Genomic DNA, 25,004 nt, shown 5'->3' with positions numbered 1-25,004 from the left:
GTATACGTACGCGAGTCAGTGCTGGTCGTGGGGGCCGGGCTGCGCCCAGCGCGCGTCGTCGCTGCAGTGCGTGAGGTAGCGCTGCCCCACGCGGTGCTCCAGCGCGCGCAAGTCCAGCCACGCGGCGCGCGTCTGCAGCCACGCATGCGCGAACGCCTTGTCCACCGACAGACGCTTGCGCTGCTTCACTTGCAGCAGGTTGTTGATCAGGTCGATCGCTGCAACGGGCGAGGAGATGCGTGTTATTCTGGTTACCACTACAGTAAACAATACGCGTACACACATGCACAATAACAACTGGTTCTCTTGATCACAGACCTCTTGGTCAAAAAACCCAATAGTATTAAAAAAAAATATATACAAAAAACCCGTTGACGTACATGGGGTCTTAAAAGGTGAAAGTTTAGGTGGATGTAATACCTTCAGCAGAAATTGTCCGCCAGGGCTGAGGCGGGTACATGAAGGCGGCATTCTGGATCTGCTCGCCGATGTCTTCATCCTCGTTGAAGGGGAAGGTCCCCGACAGAGACACATAGATGATCACGCCCACCGACCACATGTCCAGCGAGCGGTTGTAGCCCTTGTTACGGAGCACTTCTGGGGCTGAACAACATATATACACGGCTATTGCTTACAAATATTACGGTGGCGGGATTAATTGCCAAAATTGGCTTTAACCTCGTAAGACCAGGACCTCCAAACACAATGGTTAAACAATGAAGTTTTGATTATAAAAGAAGAGCTGTGACCATATCAATGACTTGCGAAAGCACAATTTAATAAAGTAACCTTCTGACTCTTAAATATTAGGATCACTGATTAGGATATGACAGAGAATCTCAAGTCATCAGAGTTTGGAGATCTCTTGGGCAATATTGTTCACAGCCATTGGCACATTATTCGATTTTGAAAAGGCGCACTTACCAAGGTAGGCGGGGGTGCCGACGACGGACCGTCGGAAGGATTTCTCGCCGATGATGCGCGCGAACCCGAAGTCGCACAGCTTGACTTGCGGCAGCGCCTCGTCGGACGACAACAGAACGTTCTCCGGCTTCAAGTCGCAGTGAACTATGTTTTTCTCGTGCAGATGCTTCAGCGCTACTAAGATCTGTAAACAAGGATACAAAGTGAGTAAAGATCGAGAAATTCTGGATCCCGTGACCCAGTGTCAAATCGGTACTTGTGTTATCCGGTACACCGAAATCGTGGATCTGTCTGATCGGATAAACTCAACGCAGACGCAATCAGTAAGAAAAGGGAACAAGCAAAAAAGATTTCGTTCTTAAGTAGAGCTACTTCTTTCGTCGCGAATCGAAGGTTGTATGACATCTGGGCTCCAGATAATTCTGCACTCCTCCCGAAAGAAGTCTCACCTGTGCCACCAAGAACTTGGTGGTCCGCTCATCGAGCCGTCCCTTCTCGTGCGAGAGTATCATCTCGAGCATGTCTCCCTTGAGCTTTTCCATGACGACGAAGATGCGCTCGGGCGTCTCGAACATGCGCTCCAGGTTCACCACGCCGGGGTGCGACAGGTTCTGAAGGATGGCCACTTCATTCTTCAGCTGGGCTTCTTGTTTTGTTGGGAACCTGAGCTTGTCTATCACCTGGGGAATTTGGGGTAAAAATGTGTGAGGATTTTGTGACATGCAATAAATAAATATGAATTTATTTGGGAAGTGTTCTTATTTAGATGGAAATAGGTACTCTTCGCTACTGATGTTCAGTCCGCCTTTTTAAAAGCTGATAGTATTTTAAGGTTGGGGTTATATAGTGAGTCTCATACCTCTTAAGACAAATATCAGGAGTGGTTACGGGTTATCCAGGCTTTAGACGGACGGGTAGATAAAATTTGTCGTACCTTGATAGCGACAGGTCGGTTGGTCCGGCGATGCAGCCCGCCATATACAATCCCGAACTGCCCCGAGCCCAGCACCTCGTCGGGGTGTATTTGGTACACCTGCGCCATCTCCGCGCCGCGCTCCGAGCCCCCGCCCCCAGCATCCGCATCGCCTACGCTCTCCGCTGGAAAATATACACTCATATTGTCGACTGTTTAGGGTTTAAGTTAAAGCTAAGACTTTTTAGTGTCCGATTATTTTATCTCAGTATCAAACTGCTTTGCTTCCACCCTCGCAATTTAGCTTTGCCCTAGACAAGCTCGAAGAGATCACTGTTTAGAAAGAAAGCCACATTTTGTTTCCGTTTGCGATATAGGTAGGCCGGTCGCATTTTAGAGGTAAATTCGAAAATATGTGCAAAGTGAGGTTGGCGAAAGGTAGTGGACTAAAATTCAAAATTCAAAAATATCTTTATTCAGTAGGTAACATAGTTACACTTTGAATCGTCAATTTTACATAACGAACGTCTCATCCGCCTAAAACTACTGCAGCTTCTCACAACCTGTATAGCCGGGGAAAAGAAGCTGCAAGAAAAACCTCGGCACAGGGCCCTAGACGTTCTTTAAAAAAATAAACATAAAACATAAAATATTGGTATACAATTGAGTAATTTAGCTGCCTAATATCGGTTCTCAGACAGTTAATCCCATGCATTCATATCTTCTAAATAATCACTAACTTTATAATAACCTTTTTTGTAAAGTTTTTGTTTAACTAGTGTCTTAAAGCAGTTGAAAGGCAAATTCTGAATGTCTAAAGGAGGGGTTAGCGGTATGTGTATGTGTACCGGAGTGGTTGTGCGTGACGGGCATGAGCGCCTGCCGCACGGCGGTCTCCCAGGAGCGCGCGAGGTAGGCGCCGACGCCGGAGTCTGGCGGCGGCAGCGCAGCCGCACCGGCCCCGGATCCGCCCGGGTCCACGCCCACCATGTAGTCCACATTCGCCGTGCGCAGCTCGAAGCAGTGCATCACGTCTATAAAATACACAAATATAAGAGTCGGTTACCGAAGTGCTATATACTTTGAGAGATTACATAATTACATTTTTTGACTTAACCAAAGCATTTGAATGCTTCATTATAATTAGATACATGGAAAACTGGTATTTTTTTAAAAATTATGGAGGCTGTTTTTAGCCTTCAAATCGTAATTAGATAATATAATAGAAAAATGCCCAATAAATGGAGTAAAATCGCAATGTTCTCTTAATATTATAACATAGGCGTACTCCAAGGTTTCATATTGGGCCCTATGTTGTTTCTTGTATACGTATATAAATGAACGATCCACCCTGCTGCATTCAACACTTATGTAATTAAATTGATCAAGCATATACATAATGTTACATTTTGGAAGTTTCATTTACTCAGCTTTTAATCAGGACTTCCTAGAAATTATATTCTATGTACCTCCATGCGGCGTCCTCGCGGTGTCGACAGCAAGGATCTCCTGTAGCGGGATCTCCTTGTAATATTTGGAGCCCAGCTCCGACGTGAACAGCGTGATCGACTTGCTGTCCAGGCGCCAGTAGTGCCGCTTTATCTATAGGTACATACACACACACACACACGTTTAAGATCATCAATTTTTTTTCTTCATTTGTTTGCAAAGTGATTGTTATCAATCTTACTAGTCAATAGGAGTAAATACATAAAGCTGAAAAACTGAACATGAAAAGGAACAAGTGTTTTTTTAATTCCCTAAATCAGATATTTTTGACAGTAGTAGTAACGCTTTCCACAGCACCTTCATAAGGGGGTTTTGATATCTCTTACAAGTCAACTAGACACCTCGCTAGTACAGAATACAGGAAGGTCTTCTTGTTCGATGTGCCAATGAGGTGAATAAAAAGATATTTTTAACTCAGTCACTCAGTCCGCTTTATTGCTATATGGACACTAAATATAATACCATAAAATATAAATATAATAAAATATAGTGCGCGCCACTAAAGAAGTCCACGGATTTTGATGGAACTAATTGACAAATCATAATAATTCTATGCAGAATTTGTGACATTAGCCGCGGCCGCGGGAGTTCTTTAGTGACGCGAACTATATTTTAAACCTGGTTTTTGTAATAAGGTGGAGTATGTTTTTATGACGAAGTTTATTCCTGTCACTCACCGTCTTATCCTTGTTAGTGAAGTGCACGAGCCACCCTTCCTTTAACCACTGGCCCTCCCTCTTCTTGGTGTGTTTGACGGACTGCACGATGCGCATGAGCGGGATGTTAGCGCTGGGCGACGATGATGAGCTGTGGGGTAGGCGCGTCACGTTATACGGTCGGGGGGGTGGCGGGGGGGGGGGGGGGGGCAGAGACGGGGTGAGGGGTGCGGCTGCTTTGGTACAACTTGGGAATAAGTTAATGACAAACCAGTCTAATACATAACATAACTTAAGCTCGCGACTATCCCAATTGGGGTAGTCAGAGGTACGTCCATCGCACGATGAACTAAGTATCCACACATCACTGAGCTTTCTGTTGGTGGTGAGCTGTATCGCCAACTGTCCTAAATATGTTTCTTACCACTACACGCCTTAACTGTGATTTGGCTTTGGACGATGTTGAGAATTACGTACGACACGCGTTCTCCAAACTGCGCTATCATGGATTATGGATTGAATACATAAAATACACGTTACAACGAACAATAGCTTCACACCAGCCAGCACCTCCCGCGATACGACGACAGAACACAGCACCGTGCACTCTATGCCAGCAGTTTGGAGGTGTCAACCGTGTGTATTGCATACAGCGATTTGACGCGTACGAGACATAACACAAACATAAGCTCACGACTTTATCCCAATTGGGATAGTCAGAGGTACATCTGTTGCAAGATGAACTAAGTGACCACACCTCACCGAGGTTTCTGTTAGACCAACGTGATAGGTTGTAAGCCGTATCGCCGCCTATAATGGTCGAGGCACCTGTGTTAGTGAAAACTGCACCGTAGCAGAGTACAAACTCTGCGCATACTGGCTTTTCGTTCTGACTTCACAAACAAATCCAGAATTGGAGGGCACGGCCATATCTAAATAGTATAATATGTTGTTCTCATGAAGGACGGGGATCCCATGAGTCAGTGTAAAATGAAAGGAAATGCGGAATGGAATGAGAATTTCGCAATTTAAAATGATTGACGGTCAGAAGTCAGAACGAAAGGCCAGTATGTGTACTTAAGATAAATTGATAACTTATTGGTGCAAGAAAGAGAGCAGACTATGTTCGTAGTTGTCAAACCGCACACTGTATTGTCACGAGTACTAAAACGTACATACTTTGAAACCATGTCACATTAACTTTATAAATGTCAAATATGGTAGTGCGACAGGGTTCTAACTGTACACGATATTGCTCATGACTGTACACACGGTCGCCCCCCCGTTGGCCAGCCCACGGCCGCAGCGCCCCCCGCCCGCACTCACCTGCTGGGCCGCGACGCCGACCGCTCCGGCAGTGTGTCGCGCTGAGGCTCCTCCTCCTCACCCACCCCGTGTCTTCTTAGCTGCACCTGAGTTTAAAATCGTTTTAAGTAAACGTTTATATAAAGAAACATGGCTGATCACCGGATTGTCCGAAAGTAAGATGACCCGTGCTCCGGAAGGCACGTTAAGCTATTGGTCCCGGTTACTACTTACTGATGTAAGTAAGTAGTCGTTACATGAGCCATTTCAGGGGCCTTTGGCGGCTTAATAGTAACCTTGATACCAGGGTTGATGGGGTTGGTAATCCACTTCACAACCGACACGATAGAAGAAGATTAAAACCCCAACACCAATTTATCATATTTACTAACTTATAATATTTTCGATAATGGCCTCTACTCCTACGGACATCTAATTCTATTTTAAGTTATACCTGTCATTTTCTTATCCGCCGAAAAGGAAAGGGACGGATGACTGACAGCTGTTAATTCTAAAATGAATGAATAACCCGGGCGAATCACATAGGTATCTCGTTGATATAACAACCCGTTTGACGCGTGCTATCAACTTAGTTCTGTTGGGTTATTGTCCAAAGTAAGTTCAACTAAAATTGATATTGAATACATTTTTTGAATATATTCACTACTATTAAGTGAATCTCGAATGAGGTTGCAATCAACATTTCATCATGATTCCGTAGTACCTATATTCTGTTCTCTTGTAGTATATTCTGTTCTCTTGTTAATATTAATTAAACACGGGTGTGATAGAAGCACTGGTTTATTTTAAAAATGAAAAATCTTTGTTACAACATGTACGTTACGTACAATAGCCAATTTCCCGCTAAATCATAAAGACTTGTCTTACAGTCTTTTTAGAGGACTCCGTAGTCTATAGTCTATACCCACGCATTATATGTTAACCTTTTTTATATCTTTATTATTCAATGACAACTGTCAACATGGCCGTCTGTACTATTTGCGTTTCGGTTTTCCTATACGTTGCGTTTGGTTACACTACAGTACACATTCTCCTGCCCATGCTCTACTTTAATGGGGTCGGCTCAACATGTATGCCTCTTCCATCCTGTCAGTCATCACAGTACTCACACCTTTCACACACAAATCCTTCTTCACACAATCCATCCACACTCTCTTGGGTAAGTTGCGTTCAATGTTTAAGAATTAACAATAAGTAAAGAAACAGCCTCCGTGGTCTAGTGGTTAGAGCGTTAGGCTCACGATCTGGAGGTCCGGGTTCGATTCCCGATGGGGACATTGTCGAAATCGCTTTGTGAGACTGTCCTTTGTTTGGTAGGGACTTTTCAGGCTTGAATCATTTGATTGTCCGAAAAAGTAAGATGATTCCGTGCTTCGGAGGGCACGTTAAGCCTTTGGTCCCGGCTATTGGCCGTAAAAACACCTCCACCAACACGAATTCCGGTTGATTGAGGGGAGGCCTATGTATGTAAAGAAATACACTTCTCATCAAAAAAATCGAAACACTTCCGTTTTCATTGTTTCTGTCCGAATTTAACACAAAAAAGAATTCATACGATGAAAAAAAATACATAAATGTATAGCTGGCAGTTTGGCCATTACAGTAATAAGCGAAAATTCTAAATTCAAAATTAGAATTTCATTTGTTTATCTTATAAACGAAATGAATCACTGTTTTGAGACAAATGTGTGTTCAGGGTTGGAGTACATTTAGCGTTTAAAAACTAAAAATTGGCGCCTATCCTTAAACTTTTTGTTTTTTATTTCAATACTGTGACTTTGGGACGTCTGAAAAAAGGTTTTTTTTCTAAAACGTATGGATACTTCGCCCACAGAAGCCGCCCAAGTTGTGGCATTGCTGGATTCTGGCCTTAGTCAGCGTGTTGTGGCTGCAAGACTGCATCTAAGCCTGTCATCTGTTCATAGAGTCTATAAACGTTATCGGGAGACTGGTTTGTTCACGCGCCGTTCAGGATCTGGCAGGAATCGGGTCACTTCTGAGCGAGATGATCGATTTATTGTAACAACTTCTTTAAGAAATCGACGCCTTAACGCTTTTCAACTGCAGCAGCGGCTTCGTGTTGTACGAAGGGTGGCTGTAAGTGACTCTACAATTAGAAGAAGGTTGAAGGATCGTGGACTGGTACCGCATAAGTCAGCAAATGGGCCGAAATTAACTGCAGACCATCGAAGAGCGCGCCTTAACTTTGCACGTGAGCACCTAAATTGGTCATACCTACAGTGGAGCAAAGTTCCCTTTTCTGATGAGTGTAAAATTATGCTGTATGGTAACGACGGAAGGAACAAGGTCTACAGAAGAGACGGAGAACGCTATGCACAATGCTGCATTGAAGAAAAGGTCAGCTATGGTGGCGGTTCGTGGACGGTTTGGGGAGGAATCAGCGCCGACGGTAAGACAGAGCTTGCTTTCGTGTCTGGGCCACGTCTGCCTGCACTAAACTGTCATCGGTACGTCGAAGAGTGTCTCGAGCCTCATGTGATGCCCTATGCACATTTTATTGGCAACGGCTTCATATTCACGCACGACAATGCTAGGGCTCACACCGCGGGCGTCGTACGAGATTATCTTATCGAAGTCGATATCTCTATTATGGAATGGCCAGCAAGAAGCCCGGACATGAATCCCATTGAACATCTGTGGGATGAATTAAAGAGACGAATTCGAGCAAGAGATCCTGCCCCAGAAACACTTAGCCAGCTGCAAGATGCAATCCAAGAGGAATGGGACAATATACCACAGCATGTGATCGTGACTCTCATCCGATCGATGAAGAACCGTATGGAAGCAGTAATTAGAGCTCGGGGAGGGAATACAAGTTATTAAATAAACGTTTTTTTGCTTTTTTTTTCATTTACGTGTGTTGTTTTATCCATTTCCTTTATACTCCATACGGAATAAAAATGACTCATTTAACAAAATACGAAACCTATGAAAAATTCATTTAAATTTAGAACATTAACATTAAGATTTGATAAGCTCATATTACTCACTATTAAACGACATTTAACATTTATTCCTAAATGTACACATTTTTCTGATAATCCTGACAAAACGTAAACTTGCAAGGTGTTTCGATTTTTTTGATGAGAAGTGTATTATTCTCGCTATGGTCATCAACGTTACCGACCTCGTCATCCACGCTGACATTGTCACCGCCGTCCATGCCACCATCATCCGATTCATCATCAGGCCTTGTTGTCTCCGAGAACTCGCTGCCTGATGTACTGTCTTGGTATTCGCCTGAAATAATATTAAGTAAAATTACTTGGAGTTATTTACAAACATGGTCAGTGTGATCCTGTGGTAAATCGGAATTGCTTCCCAATCGGAATCGGAATCGGGGAGCGCCGGTTCGTACCTCGCTACCGGACTTGCATCATGATATGGTAGTGGTGGAGGTCCCGAATAAAACTCCTCAGTATTCTCAGGTATCCTGTAGACCCTGCTGAGTGAGGCACGAACATCGCGCTCCATATTAACACAGAGAGTAACATTGCATCACGCCTCTAACCCCGAAAGGGTAGACAGAGGTGTAACAGTACACCCGCTGCTATGTTCAAGTCTATTGTCATTAACCGGGCACAGATGCTGAAAATCTATATAAGTGATATCGATTATTTCTGATCTAAACGTGAATTCAAACTAACATTGGTTTTAAGTTCGAGCCGGGTTCGAACGGGGCTACCAGGGATTCACACACCGTGTGTAGGGATACTGACCGTGATTGTCGCGCACCTCACCGCCGCAGTCCTTGGGCACGTGCGGCAGGCACTTGCGGTGCGCGTTGTAGTGGCAATCCTTGCACTGCAGTCCCTGCTTGAACAGGCCGCGCAGCAGCTTCTTGCAGTGGCGGCACACGGTGGGCCGCGTGTACGAGTGCACCTCGAACGTGTGCGGGATGCCCGCACCCCAGCCGGAGCCCCCCGCACCGCCCGCGCCGCACAACGAGCCCGCGTGCGACGGAGAGCGGCTGCGCTTGCCCGAGCTGCCGCATAGCTGGCGATAGGCACAGTTAACACATACATACATATACATATAATATTCAAACATTACAACTACTAGTTAACTAGGTCAAAAAAAATTCAACAATATTTATTTTTTTAAATTCTCTTACAAAGTTAGCGCTTTTTAAACGTCAAAAAATCATCATCATCAATTTAAAAGCCACGCTCTTCGGTGCAGCATTTTTCATGCTACTTTTTTACGGAAAAATAGGGCAGTGGTTTCCCTCTTGCCTTCCGCCCCGCAGTACTGTCTGACGCAAGTGACGTCAAAAATTAAATTACATATTATGTAACTAGCTGTAAAACTACTTTCACATCGGAATCTGTAACGCTGAGGGAAAGACGTGGCCAGAAAACCTCCCAGCAGAGGGCCCTAGTCCTATTGTTTCATGTTTTCCTTTCTTTTTTTTTAATCCAGTTTGTATTACATAATGCTCGGTGATCGGGATCGTGTAGTGTAATAGCAAATGGGTAACCATGGTAACCACGGTCTCGAACGAGTCTAATAGCGTCGATTTACACGATCTCGATGCGCCAGCCCGCGACCTTGACGCATCGGACAGAATAGATTGGCAAATGTAATAACCACTTTAGGCATCACAAATTAAAAATATATTTTATATCTATGTGTATTACAAATTTTGCATGTCTTTTTTTGTGTGTGTGATTAAGTTATACTGAAACAAATTATTCTTACATTGCCTTGAAGAGACAATTAAATTGAAAAATTCTGACTCGTACGGGAGTTGAACCCGCAGCTCTTGTCGAGTTACTACGAAGTGTTTGTTAATAAAAATTGAATAAAAAAATGGGTTGTGTTGTTGAGGTTGCCTGGAAGAATTTATATTATATTGCCAAGATATTATACGATCCACTAACGAATGAAACTCAGGCATTTGAATCGCTATACGTTTGCATGAAACTCATAATGGAAGTAGGCTATCTTAATAAACATAAACTGCCTATATACGTCCCACTGCTGGGCACAGGCCTCCCCTCAATCAACCGGAGGGGATATGGAGCATACTCCACCACGCTGCTCCAATGCGGGTTGGTGGAGGTGGTTTTACGGCTAATAGCCGGGACCAACGGCTTAACGTGCCCTCCGAAGCACGGAATCATCTTACTTTTTCGGACAATCAGGTGATTCAAGTCTGAAAAGTCCTTACCAAACAAAGGACAGTCTCACAAAGTGATTCCGACAATGTCCCCATCGGGAATCGAACCCGGACCTCCAGATCGTGAGCCTAATGGTCTAACCACTACACCAAGGAGGTTGTTTGTTGTAATGTTGTATTGTATCTTAATAAATAAACCACAAAATAATATAAATAAAAATATAAGTTTAATCACGTATCTAAGTTTAATCATAAAACACGCTCCAAAAAGTAAGAAAATATTTCTCTGACAATCTTCCAAATAGTGATGTTTAAGAGATAGCCGTGGTTGTATAGGGACGGATTGGCATACAACCACGGGTAACTCTTAAACAACTAATTGTTTTCATCATCATCAATTTAAGAGCCACGCTTCCAGTCTATCAAAGGCCAAAAACACACACACACACACACAGATTAAAGAAAAGGTTAACGTCGTGTCTTATAGGGAAGTCAAGGAATTGGCCTTTGATAGACTAATTGTTTTAAACTTTATATATTCTTACTACGAAGGAAATATACCTAATGGTATTTTATTAAAACCAAAGTGGTTTTGTTCTTGTAGAGACTTGAAGTAGTAATCTTTCATAATAGAATATAAAAGTGTATATAAATAAAAATATAAAATTTTTGTACAACCCTAACTTTAGCATGGGAAGTTCACGAAACCTGCTACAGCTTTGCCTATTATTTTTTTTAAAAATCAGTATCATCTGAATGAAAGTAATTTGACTGTTTGGACCAAGTGTGGCATATTATGCGATTGGAATATTTTTCTTCAACATAGCGATTTCTGATTTACTGAGATATCGCGCTAGGCAAAGTTGGTTCTTAAGGCTACAACTTTCCCACTTTGGTTTCTCATAAATCCGAAAATATATAATAATTAAATGAATTAGAATCATGTACGTCTCAACATAAAGTTAATTTTAGTTAAAAACTCTTTAAGGGCTATAAAAAAATAATGGTTTCAAAAATATTTCGAAAAAATGTTAAATCGCGTGCGCAAAGTTACCGCATTTTACGTTACCTATGACGACAAGTTTATTTATATCCTTTTTCTCAACTTTACGGGCCGCATTCACCTTCGGGATCTAATTTGAATCCTATTTCTGGTCAACCCAAATGCTATAAACGAACTAATTATAACTAAGCCCACGACAAAGTACCTAATTTTAATTTCATTGAAAATACTAAAATCGCGTTTGATAATTATCATAAAATTTCAGTACGATACAATTTGAAGTTCGAACACCCACGCGCCACGTCGAGTTAATATGATTTCAAACAGAGTGTTTTAATCTGAAAACCAATATACAAAATTGTCGCCATTTCGGTTTGCCACTTCCTTTATAAGCTAAAATTAATCTATTTCAGTCCATTGACTTGCTCTATTTAGTTCAAAAGACCGAAAATAGGCACCTCTATATCACAGCCCGGACACTCCATACAGAAATGTCATTCATACCGTGTGCTGCCTAACGTGTATGTGCGAGCGAGAAAGACAGTCCGCGCGATCCCCCTTACTTCTTAGATGCTTACGGTCATTTAAGACTAAAGTAAGACCCAGCCAGAGGGGGGAAGGTCGGCGCCCGATACGAAATGGTGCGGGGCAGACATTACCGTCCTATACGTAGTATTATTCTTTATTTTGTACCTTTATGCAGCGACTATATATAAGTAAAGAACAATCTCTCCCGAATAGAATGATGGGTATTGAAAATAAAACAAAAATTAAAAAAGAAAATAATATTTATTAAAAAATAAAAAGAAAGTTACAATTGTCTTTATTGTTACCCACCACCCTATTCGAGTTGTTAGTCACTTATTAACCTAAATAAAATTCTAAATTAAAATCACATAAATTGTGCTATAATAAAAAAATATAAATTGTGAACGGTTTGAAATAATACAACATTGAAAACAAAATTCTAAAATACTGAAAAAATGGAATGCTGATGTTAAACTTAAGAAACTAAATTAAAAATACATTTTCTAAATATTATGTTATGAGATTCGATCAATACTTCAATGGAATAATTGTATCAAAATATACCTATAAATGTAGCTTAGAAAAGTTAGAAATAACTTTGTCTTTTATATAAATATCTACACATAAACCATTCGCTCATAGTTATTGTCAATTTTACACTAAAATAAATATGGACGGTAAATAACAATTAGTATTGCTAGTTCATTGATTATTGGTCGCTTACGAAAAACAATTGGCCAATAGATTAAAATATTTTTTAATTCTTCTGTAATTTATTATGGTTTCAGAAAAGGAATTTTAAGAGAAAATTGGCAGGAATAATGCGTAGCGTGGATGTAGTGTGTATGCGTGTGTAGTATACTGTGTGTATGTATGTAATGTTTGTATGACATGTGTTAATTATATTAAAAAGAAAAAAGAAAGAGTATTTTGCACTTTAACAAATCTGGGGGGTTAAAATGGCCACATCAAAGCAATTCATCTAAGAAAGTAATATTGCTATTTGACATTTGTTTGCATTGCGCACTTACTTTCGTATGCCCAAATGTCAAATTGCAATAATGCTTTTTTAGATGAATTGCTTCTATATGGCCATTTTAACCACCCTGAATTCGCTCGGTTAGCAACTGCACCGCATCAGGAAGTCGCTAGCATGTCACATAGTGGACAAAGTTGACCTCAAGCCACTGGAGGTCTAGTTAGGAGAAGAATAATCATAAAAATATTACGTTTACGGAGAAAATAATATTGATAGTTACATTGTTAATTCTATAACATTATGATAATGTCATGTTTTTCTAGTTAGTAGATAGTAATTTGTTTCAGAAAGTCGGATGTTTCATTCAGTGACACGAATACAGTTGGTGATTTGTGTTATTTTTAGTTTGTTTTTTATTTATTTCTTTTGCAAGTTTTCCGTAGCTAGACTGCTAAGATGTGACGTCACAACATGGCGACATTTGGGTAAACGTCATTTTAACATCCACTATGACTTATATTTATGTATCGCACTTATCATATTCGTAAAAAAAATGTGACGTTACACCTAGCAACTCGGCAATATAGAGGACGCAACATGAAAGCTTTAGCGTGCTAGAGCAGCAAGTAGGTGGAGTAGACTATTGTCTTGATATATCGTTATATTTCCCTCGGGTAGCATTCACTACAGCGTTGTGGTTATTTTTTACAGTACAAGTATTTGCGGCATAATTGGAAATACCATACAAAGTGTAACTGTTTTAAGTTTATAATTAAAACACATAATAACGGGTTCTTACCGCTTACTCATCAGTCATCCCGTGATCATGGCACTTGCAACAGTGTCGAAATATCGGGAGTCTCATATCTCTACTTTAAACGCGGTAAGAACCCGTTATTATGTGTTTTAAAAGTGTAACTGTGTTACCAAATGAATAGAGATATTTGTGTGTTTTTGCTAGTCCTTCCCGGTGACGAGGTCGGCGAGCCGTCTTACCAGCGAGTCGTCGTGCGAGGCGTGGCTGTGCGTGGAGCCGCGCGACGGGCTGCGCGGCGCCGGCGCCGCCGACGTGCGCCGCGCCGTCACGCCCGCCGGCGCCGCGCAGTTGGACGGCACCTTCACCGCGCACCGCTTGTGGTAGTTCAGCCCGCAACCTGGGGGGACACCGACACAACACTTCGTTAACAATCCTTGGAGACATACACACGTATTCTTAGCTGATTATTAGCCGAGGTCGAGGTCACAAAAGTTCATTAAAGTTCGAGTTAACATTGTAGAATACAACAAAATAACAGACGTCATGCCTCCACTCAAACTCACAGAATTCCTACTGTGAGCTTGAGCGGAAGCATGACGATTTTATTACTTTCGTATTATTGTGTTGGCAGTATGATATACTCGACTACAGAGTTAACATCTTAGAATGCGGGTGAGTTTTGATAGGAAGAGGTCATTCTAACACGTGCATATTTGCAACAGCCGGAATCCATAGCCTTTGAGGGCCATGTTTACAGGCTTTATGAAGAACCCCATGTGAAACAGTTCAAACGGCTTAGTCTAAGTGAATTAGCGTCAGAAGTGGCGTAAAAAGGCCACATTGAAGCTATACATCATCGTCAGCCGTACGACGCCCACTGCTGGGCATAGGGAAGCTATACACCTACGCGCAAATGTTAAATAGCAATGAAGAAGAGTTATTAGATGACGTCATGGGAGTCAGTGACTAGACCAACAGTTCGGTGGTCAGATGACATTATTGCAACAGCGGATACCGATGAGGTTGGCAGAGGAGTGGAAAGGATGGTGTAATGGAGGTCTGTACCTAGCAGTGTGACTATATAGATGGGAGAAATATGATAGTTACCTTCGCACTTGAGTCCCTGTCGGACCAACCCGAAGAGCATTTCCCCGCAGAAGTCGCAGAAGGTGGGCGCCTTGTACGAGTGCACGGCCAGCGCGTGCGGCCGCGGCGCAGGCGCAAGTTCCGTCGCGCCGTCGCATACTAGCGCTGGAATAACAATGTCACATGTCAAAATAATATCGAGATTCGTTCTATTGTCGTGGTGAATGTTATCCGAGGCAAATCTAAATTCATTTATTCAAAATTTAAGAGCTAATATTTTGTTGGCTCTTTCCTGATTTGTCGGTCCCTTGCTAATTCTTGACCTCCTAAATAAGTCGAATGGCCTCCGTGGTTCAGCGTTGGGCTCACGTTCCGAAGGTCCTGGATTAAAAAAAACCACTTATCACTTTGTGGTCCCTAGTTTGGTCAAGAGTTAGGACGTTGCGGGTTGATCACCCGGTTGTCCGAAGGTAAGATGATCCGTGTCACAGTCGTTACAGTCAGTAACAAAAGTAAACCTTGTCTCTTCTCTTCAGCCATAACTAGGCTAATATAAATTCAAAAATGTTACATTGTCCTTCAACAAGTTTATCCATGATAATTACGTTGCATAATAGATTCTGATTTCTGATTTCCTGACCAAGGTTGATGCCGTCGGTCATTGACCTCACAACCCGCATGAGAGAAAAAGGAGAATTTAAAAATGTGGTAACTGACGGTTGGCGGTGAGCACGATCTCGACGAGGGTCTCGTCGGTGACGTCGGTGGCGCAGTTGATCAGCTGCAGCACGTTGGGTGAGCAGTAGTCGTGCCGGAACAGCAGGATGCGGTCCGACAACCGGTTCAGGCCGTTGTCTGGGATCTGCCGGATATATTACGCAACATAATTAAAGCACATAATAACGGGTTCTTACCGCGTTTAAATGGGGATATGAGACTCCCGATATTTCGACACTGTTGCAAGTGCCATGATCACGGGATGACTGATGAGATTGGAGTGGAGTAGGTAGATCCATAATTTTCTACGGGCAGACATATCTGTCTACCCTCTTTCTTTGCCGCTTGTTTATGTTTTTGATATCGGAATGTTCGGAACCATCTGAACTCGCACGAAATTCACTACGTGTCCTCACGTTTTATAGTCATCCCGTGATCATGGCACTTGCAACAGTGTCGAAATATCGGGAGTCTCATATCCCCATTTAAACGCGGTATGAACCCGTTATTATGTGCTTTAATTATGATAATAACCGCGTAAACTTAAAACAAAGTATATTACGCAACAGTCTTATTTTTACACTTCTGAAAACGTTAAAGATAGATCGTCATTCGCAACTAACAATTAAGTTGTTCTAACATCATAGAAGGAAAGAGAGGAAGGGGAAGACCAAGAAGAGCTTACATGGAACAGATTAAAGAAAAGGTTAACGTCGTGTCTTATAGGGAAGTCAAGGAACTGGCCTTTGATAGACTGGAATGGAAAATGCTACACCGACAAGAGCGTGGCTCTTAAATTGATGATGATGAACAGTCTTAAGATACATACATAAACTATAGACTATTTCCCACCATGGTGCGTTTGACAGCTGTCAAAAAAGTGCAGCATTTTTATGGTACGTCTCTTTCGCACTAGGCTGTATGATGTACTAATTCCCTATACCTTTTCATGTACGAACTTGACGGCGAGCTCCTTGAGGTGCGCGAGCGTGAGCAGGTGCGCGGGCGCCGACACCGCGTCGCGCGTCACGCCCAGCTGGAACAGGAACGTCACCTCGTCCTCCATCCTCCGCTGCGGGCCGGGCAGCCTCTACCGCCTCCTCTCCCACGCACACCTGCAACCAATACACACGTACATTTAATAACCTGCTTAATTATCACTGAAATTTATCTTTTACGTATTTAAGGTAGAGGACGATATGGCTCCACTTATAACGTTGGTCTAACAGAAAGCTCGTTGAGATGTAAGTAGTTGAACAAACTACTCATGATCTTGCGTTAGATGTACCTCTGACTACCCCCATTGGGATATAGTCGTGAGCTTATGCTATGTCGTTCAGGTACTTCATGCATTCCATAAACGTCTAAAAATGGTGTACCAATTTGGGATGGCGGGCGTATCAAAATTTCAAAATATATTATGTTAATATGTACCCATAGTTTATTTTTAAAAGGATGTCTAGGGCCCTGTGCCGAGGTTTTCCTTGCAGCTTCTTTTCCCCGGCTATACAAGTTGTGAGAAGCTGCAGTAGTTTTAGGCGGATGAGACGTTTGTTATGTAAAGAATGACGATTCAAAGTGTAACTATCTTACCTACTGAATAAATATATTTTTGATAAAATTCAAATTATGAATTTGAATTTGTTGAATGTATCGTGACTTTTATTAATTATACCATGTCAATACGTTGTAAGTATTACCATATTCATCTTAATTCTAGCGTCACTTGTAAAAGAAAAATATTCACATTTTTATGTACATCCGCTTGAATTTTCCATTTAATAGAAGTTTTGATGAATACATTACAGAACAAAATATTTTAAATTCCATGACTTCTAGATGGACGACCAAACGTGCTATTGACAAATCGAGTCGACCCTGGGTGTCGTCATCCAATGGTCGAACCAGTATTTTGAAAATTGCACTTTAGTTAAATTAATTATTCATTGGTATAAGTCCGGTCCGGTACCGGGGCGTATCGGCGCTCGCCGTTTGAGAAACAAGCCGGTAGCACACAGCACAGTGACTTGAATAACATTTTGATGATATATAGGCCCCGAGTCCTGCAGACACCTCCTAATTTTATTTTTAGTTATACCTGTCATTTTCAGAAAAGGGGCGGATGATTGACAGCTCTTAATTTTAGGAGGAATGAGTAAATTAATGAGTAAGTAAATGGAGGAGTTCGGTGGCGCAGCGGTAAACGCGCTCGATCTGCGATTGTTAAAGTTAAGCAACTTTCGCAAAGGCCGGTCATAGGATGGGTGACCACAAAAAAAAGTATTCATCTCGAGCTCCTCCGTGTTTCGGAAGGCACGTTAAGCCGCTAGTCCCGGCTGCATTAGCAGTCGTTAATAACCATCAATCCGCACTGGGCCCGCGTGATGGTTTAAGGCCCGATCTCCCTATCCATCCATAGGGAAGGCCCGTGCCCCAGCAGTGGGGACGTTAATGGGCTGATGATGAGTAAATGAATAAATAACCCGGGCGAATCAAAAAGGTATTTCGCTGGTATGCAAACCGTTTGACGTGTGCTGTCAATATAATTCTGTCGGGTTATTGGCCAATGTAAAATTTTTAAACGGTTGTTTTAGATTTGTGCTTAAAATTGACGTGTGTTCCATAAATTTTATGCCTGTCGATTACCCGTCCCTTTCCTTTTCGGCGGATAAGAAAATGACAGATATAACTTAGAATAAAATTAGATGGCGTCTGCAGGAATAAGCACCATAATTATACCTAAGCAATAATACATCCTCAAACAGCCTTATATAAAAAATAACCCGTTGACCACAATATGACAGGGCGATACAAATTGTGTGTATGCGAACATGCAATATGTACTCGTATGTGTTATGTATGCCTGCATTACCATAGAGGTTGTCAATCAGTCGGTCATTCAACACGAGCCGAAATTTATAGCACGTGTAACTGTAACCTCGGTAACCTTCAGACGGCTATACGTTCAGACAAGAGGTTACACATGGTTGACGTATAAATTATAAAAAACGTCGTTAACCAAGTGAGCGAGTGTTGCGGAAGTACAGCGGAGAAGATAAGGAAGGAAGAGGAGACAAAGAGGGAATTGAGGTAGTTTTATAGGTCGACAGATAACAGATACATACATAAACTCACGCCTATTTCTCACCGGGGTAAGTATAGACTGCGCCCGCGGTATATACTTCGGACTTCCAGACGTACGGCCGGGTTCCATCCCTATTTGGTGGATATCTTAACTATTCGCACAAAGCGCTTCGCATCGTCCTTCATTATGCGCACTGCTAGGGAGTGGAATTCTCAGCAATCTTCTGTATTTCCGAATGCATATAACCCGGAAGGCTTTCAAGTGCCAGAGTGAACAGGCACCTTCTGGGCGAGTCTGGGGTTAACAGCAAACCCATCAAAGGTAAAAAAAAGACTATGGAATTCCATCACGACACAGTTCTCTTGCTTACTCCACATTCATCAATCGTTTCATACACGCACGCCGGTTGGGGGTAGTAAATATTAACACCATTTATATACTTACAGGACTAAACTTATTTGAGACCTATTTTTTTTTGTTCTCAAGTAATCAAAGACAAATTGCGGCCACTGTTGATATGATGTCTTTAGACAGATATGATGAACCTTATGGTGACTATAAGCTGTCCTTTTTTGTCTCTAAATAAAAGAACTCGACGAAAGGTTAAAATAAGTTTAATCCTCTCAAATAAGTCTGAGTCGTACGTTATCGAAATGTTTGAATCTACATAAATAACATAAAATATGTATCATAAATAGTCTATATATATAGATATCTCACTATCATCTCATAGATATATCTCACTGTTGGGCATAGGACTCCCTTCAATAAATCCGAGGGGGTATGAAGCATATTCCACCACGCTACCCCAATGCGGGTTGGTGGAGGTGTTTGGGCGTGTAGCAGAGAAAACAACAACTATAGTTACATTATAAGGATTGCAAATAATTGCATAAAGATTACAAAGGCTATATCTTCAGTTATCGTCAGGTTAGATTGGGGTCAAACGCGAATATATTTACAATAAAAAATGTGTTATTCTTTTACCTGGTTCGTTACATTTGTGACCAACACACTGATGAACTTAACAGACTGATTTTATTTCTTTCAAGTGCAAGCGACAAGACAGACGCGAGAACACAGTTGAATTATTAATATCATTCATTACAATTTTTGATATTGATTTTAAAACGTTCACATTTCCTGATTATTCACTACACTTGAAAAAAAGTATACTATATGTGAGAGATCAGAATGCACACACCAAACGAGTAAATGATCAGAATAATGTTTTCGCCGCATTATCAATGTGATTGCACACTGCACCGAGTGTCAACAAAAGTAATTCTGACAAGGTAAAGGTGAAGGTAACATTGCGTAATGTGATAGCTTAACTGCCAATTAACCATTATAAATACTGTTATATATAACAATTATATATGAAAACACGATCCTATCACGCTCGTGTGATATCAACTTTATGATTTGATTAATATTTTGCGTAAACCATGACTAAGTACATTGCACGTACATACAAGCTGAGCTTAGTGCAAGGACCGCCGTGTACTTAGAGCAATTGGGTAAGTTCTTAGGTCAAAGATAAATCATGAAATTCTGATTACTAAATAAAGACAGCTCTAAAACTGACGAAAAACGTTTTCTTTTTTCTATTTGACTAATTTATGAAAACCCTCCTATAACTACACACTCAATTCGTCAGGCCTGCTTTATTGTGTGCCGTGTGACCGGACCGTCAAGTCGAAGTTCGGTTTCGCCAGCCACATTAGAGCCCACCACAACAACGACCCGGGATAGATATTTCGAGTCGCTGTCGCCGGATACGGTTTGGGTGATTGTATTTATGAATTTTAATAAGGGAACGTAATAATAAGTGCGACATTTTGTCACGTTTTTCTATGACGTCACAGGTTGCTTTTTCATACAAAATCCATGGTAATTTCGTGTTTTGACGTTTAGTAAAAAGTAAGTGATTTGACTAGTTGGAAACTAGCCTATTAGTCATATTGTAGTTATACAATTGTACATCTATATGTTCAATAAACGAGATAATATTATTTGTACGTTCTTACCATATCTCAAGCCTATTCTTAATATTACATATTGTGATTCCAGTATACACTATTTAATTTTAAATTATACCTGTCATTTCCTTATTCGCCGTAAAGGAAAGAGACGGGCAATCGACAGGCATAAAATTTATGGGACACACGTCAATTTTAGGCAGAAATTTAAAAACACTTCCAAAATGTTATACAGGGTGTTAGTGACATCGTAACGAATACTCAGAGGGATGATTCAGACCATGATTCTGAGTTAATATCAAGTGGAATTTTCCGTCGCAAAATTCATGTTATTTTTTTAGTTTTTTTAAATTATTTTCAATTCTATACTTTTGCGATGGAAATTCCACTTGATATTAACTCAGAATAATCAGCTGAATCATCCCTCTCAGTATTCGTTACGATGTCACTTACACCCCATACTAGTACATACAGTAGCCATACAAGTAGGTATGGGTGTTAGTGACACTGTAACGAATACTGAAGGGGATGATTCAGACCATGATTCTGAGTCGATATCAAGTGGAATTTCCTGTCGGAGAAGTCATGAAAATTTTAGAGCTTATTTAAATTATTTTCCGTTCCATACTTTTGCGACGGAAAATTCCACTTGATATCAACTCAGAATCATGGCCTGAATCATCCCCCAAAGTTTTCGTTACGATGTCACTAACACCCTGTATAGGCCAATAACCGGACAGAATTAAGTTGACAGCACACGTCAAGCGGGTTGCGTATCAGCGAGATGCCTATTTTATGGGTTATTCATTCTTTCCCTCATTCATATTAAAATTAACAGTTGTGATCATCCGTCCCTTTCCTTTTCGGCGGATAAAAAAATGACGGGTATAATTTAAAATAAACTTAGGAGGTGTCTGCAGGAATCCGGGCCAATGGCACAAAAACACGCCCATAAATGTGCGCATGTAATACATCGGATAAGGCGCGTGCAGCCGGGCGTTGTATTCTGAATATCTGAGTCGGAAAGTTCTACCATTTTAGATCTAGATAACGCTTCTCTACTTAGTATACAGTTTATTAGCTTTGGTAGATTGCCACGTATATAAAGCCGTGGTAGCCCAGTTGGTAAGACGGTTGCCTCTCATTTTGATGTCGCAGGTTCGAATCCAGCACAGGCCTAAACCAATGATTGTCGAATTTGTTTTCGAATTCATGTTTGGATCATAAATGATTATCACGTGTTTAGCGGCGTAAGAAAACCGACATTCCCGCGAAATGCATTTTCGGAGGTATGTGGTTTACCCTTCGCGGGTTGGAAGGACAGACAGGCGATTCTGTAAAAAACCGTAGGTATCTGCCAACTCATTTTATGATTATTTCTTTGGAGATGATGGATAATTCCCTCGATAATACGTCATTATATTTTAAGGATTTCTTTACTCGTAAGGATAATAGGATCGCGAAAGCGGTATATAACGCGAAGGTTGTTGGTAAGGCTGATAGGAGGAGACCGTGAAGGACGTACATTAACCAACCAATTATATAGAAGGCAGAGGCGTTAGTATATACACCCACTACTCGCCAACTATGTTTAAGTTCCGTGTAATATGAGGCGACCTTATTGCCATCAACCGGACACGAATCCTGCAAGGCTAACATGCGCAACGTGATAAAATTATCGATCGATTAAATTTTGTCGAAATCAATAAGTTAGTTTTTTTTTCCCTAACACGCGTACCACGTGATTTTGTTCGTATTTGGACAGAACCACATGACTTATTTGGGTTCACATATTAGCACCAATCGACAAAACGGCATAATTACAAACGGATTGTACAAAAGAAATGGACCAGATCTGTCGATATGGATAAATTAAGGGTACCTCGTTACCTTAATTTTTACGGACAACGTACTAGTAAATACATTATATCGAAGATTTGGAATTGTTTACCACTGCATTTAAAGAATCTGAAAAAAATTGCTCCGTTAAAACTAAAATAAAAGAGTTTATATGAAAAACATAAAACATGAGGTATAAGTTTTTGCTCGTCCGTCGAGTTGTGTACTCCAACTTACTTGATCTGTTTTCTCCTAGAGGTATATTAGGTATGCGATGTTGCAGATACCCGTTTGCAAGTTTGAATTGTATAACGCATATTAGGTTATTGTAAGTTATATCGGTGTGTGTGTGTGACGAGATGTGCTCACGCTGCGTACTCACACTCAACTTATTGTTTATTTTGGATAATAATACTTCTTTGTACGTCTCGCCAGTGATGATGGCTAGTCCACGTTCAAATGGCCCTCCATTTTGGTGGACAGTAAATTGTATTAGATTTAAGGTTGTTTTTTTTATTTAATAAAAAAAATATCACATTGCGCATATTAGCCCTACTGGAAACTAAGAGATTCGATATCGTGTGTAATGCGTATCGGCCACACGGACGGAGCCGACGGCGCAAGGCTAGTTATAAATTAATATTTGTACTAAGAATAAGAGTGTTAAAACCTATTTATAGGCAAGTATTTCAGGATTTCTATAGACGAGAGATTATGCATATACAGGGTGGCCCAGAAGTTCAGGATCAAAATGAAAAATTAGATAGAGGGGCTCATTAGCTATCAGAAACACCCCCATGTATGTTCAGCAATTATTTACGGTTTAGGAGATATGACCCATTTTGTACCTTTTTCTAGATTTTCTACCTTACTTCAGAAATAATCATTTTGTCGCTATCCCTTTCATAATAATTATTTTATTTTACTTCACAACTATGCCTAAGGCTATGTACCGCTCAATCAAAGATAAATCAAAGTCAAATTAAGTATAAAAAAAAAAGTTATCGGAAGTCAAAGTGAGAATTCGACCAAAATTGTTACAGTTGTTAATACTTCGCCGAAGAATAATAAACACATGAGATTGTCATGGACCCTAAAAGTATTTCTAAAAACTGCTCCATTTAATAGGCTTTTAGAAACATCCAAAAAAAGTACCCTTAATACGGGCAAAAAACTAAGTAATTAGCCCTCAAAGGTTGCAAGACAGACAGATTTGAAGGAAAATTTGACATTCTCATACAATGTAGCTGCTTCTTTCTAACGTTGTTAAAGGTGCTCAAAGACACATTTTATTTTAGTATCTAATAGTATGAATCACCAACAGTGTTTGGGGATAACTTTTTCCTTGAAATCTATGTACCTTCATTAAAATACGAATACCAAAAGTGACTGCAAGTTTTGTCTTCGGATTTTTGCTATGTCTACCCTGTTAGCGATTATAAGCGTGATTTTTATTTACTTTTAATTGAAAATGTGTCTTTGAGCACCTTTAACAACGTTAGAAAGAAGCAGCTACATTGTATGAGAATGTCAAATTTTCCTTCAAATCTGTCTGTCTTGCAATCTTTGAGGGCTAATTACTTAGTTTTATGCCCTTATTAAGGGTACTTTTTTTGGATGTTTCTAAAAGCCTATTAAATGGAGCAGTTTTTAGAAATACTTTCATGGTCCATGACAATCTCAATGTGTTTATTATTCTTCGGCGAAGTATTAACAACTGTAACAATTTTGGTCAAATTCTCACTTTGACTTCCGATAACTTTTTTTTTATACTTGATTTGACTTTGATTTATCTTTGATTGAGCGGTACACAGCCTTAGGCATAGTTGTGAAGTAAAATAAAATAATTATTATGAAAGGGATAGCGACAAAATGATTATTTCTGAAGTAAGGCAGAAAATCTAGAAAAAGGTACAAAATGGGGCATATCTCCTAAACCGTAAATAATTGCTGAACATACATGGGGGTATTTCTGGTAGCTAATGAGCCCCTCTATCTAATTTTTCATTTTGATCCTGAACTTCTGGGCCACCCTGTATAATTGTGCTTAATTGATTTCCAGTTAAATTGGCTGTGGCCCGTGTAGGGGCTTACGGCTGGTTCCCATTATAGTTCATTCATACGCTAAATGAGAGTATACGTAACTGACGGAATAAGGCTTTTGCACATACAGAAATCAGAATCATTTATTCAACGCAATTATCATGGATAAACTTGTTGAAGGTCAATATAACATTTTTGAATTTACGTCATTTCGCAAGGTGTTATGGCTGAGGAGAAGAAATGACAAGAAACTGCAACAGCAACACATCTTTTAAATCAATGACAAGTTATTTAATAACTAGAGGAACACATTCAATACCAGACATTTTTATCATTTAGGTAATCATTAATCTTCTAATAAGCTTTTTTACATAAGGTAAGCTTCACATGAGCTTTAAATTTATTTTCTGACAAATTTAAAATATTATCTGGTATTTTATTGTAAGAACGTATACATAACCCCAAAAAAGATGAATTTAATTTACTTAATCTAGAATTTTGAATAGCAATTTTA

The 25,004-nt window shown here is 40.6% G+C and overlaps 1 protein-coding gene across 2 annotated transcripts in view; it reads right to left on the bottom strand.

Moving 5' to 3' along the window:
• The window catches only part of LOC126375247 (serine/threonine-protein kinase D1), a 101,421-nt gene that overhangs the window by 6,001 nt on the left and 70,416 nt on the right, over positions 1–25,004 (bottom strand). Inside the window, exons 2-17 of one of the 2 annotated variants that reach the window (XM_050022159.1) lie at positions 16,485–16,656; positions 15,542–15,686; positions 14,846–14,989; positions 14,099–14,135; positions 13,978–14,038; positions 9,069–9,345; positions 8,477–8,589; positions 5,329–5,414; positions 4,024–4,153; positions 3,307–3,439; positions 2,686–2,871; positions 1,859–2,022; positions 1,374–1,604; positions 925–1,108; positions 421–603; positions 11–218 (exon numbers count right to left, since the gene is read on the bottom strand). In XM_050022159.1, coding sequence (XP_049878116.1) covers positions 16–218; positions 421–603; positions 925–1,108; positions 1,374–1,604; positions 1,859–2,022; positions 2,686–2,871; positions 3,307–3,439; positions 4,024–4,153; positions 5,329–5,414; positions 8,477–8,589; positions 9,069–9,345; positions 13,978–14,038; positions 14,099–14,135; positions 14,846–14,989; positions 15,542–15,686; positions 16,485–16,607 — 2,400 coding nt within the window. In that variant the 5' untranslated portion in view covers positions 16,608–16,656 and the 3' untranslated portion in view covers positions 11–15. Of the gene's footprint in view, positions 1–10; positions 219–420; positions 604–924; positions 1,109–1,373; positions 1,605–1,858; positions 2,023–2,685; positions 2,872–3,306; positions 3,440–4,023; positions 4,154–5,328; positions 5,415–8,476; positions 8,590–9,068; positions 9,346–13,977; positions 14,136–14,845; positions 14,990–15,541; positions 15,687–16,484; positions 16,657–25,004 lie in introns of both variants that reach the window. The other variant, XM_050022158.1, reaches the window with a different exon arrangement.

This window comes from Pectinophora gossypiella, chromosome 18 (assembly GCF_024362695.1).
Source record: "Pectinophora gossypiella chromosome 18, ilPecGoss1.1, whole genome shotgun sequence".
In the NCBI taxonomy this organism is placed as follows: domain Eukaryota; kingdom Metazoa; phylum Arthropoda; class Insecta; order Lepidoptera; family Gelechiidae; genus Pectinophora; species Pectinophora gossypiella.
Note: the sequence above shows the minus strand (reverse complement) of the source record. Positions and strands in the feature narration are given on the sequence as shown.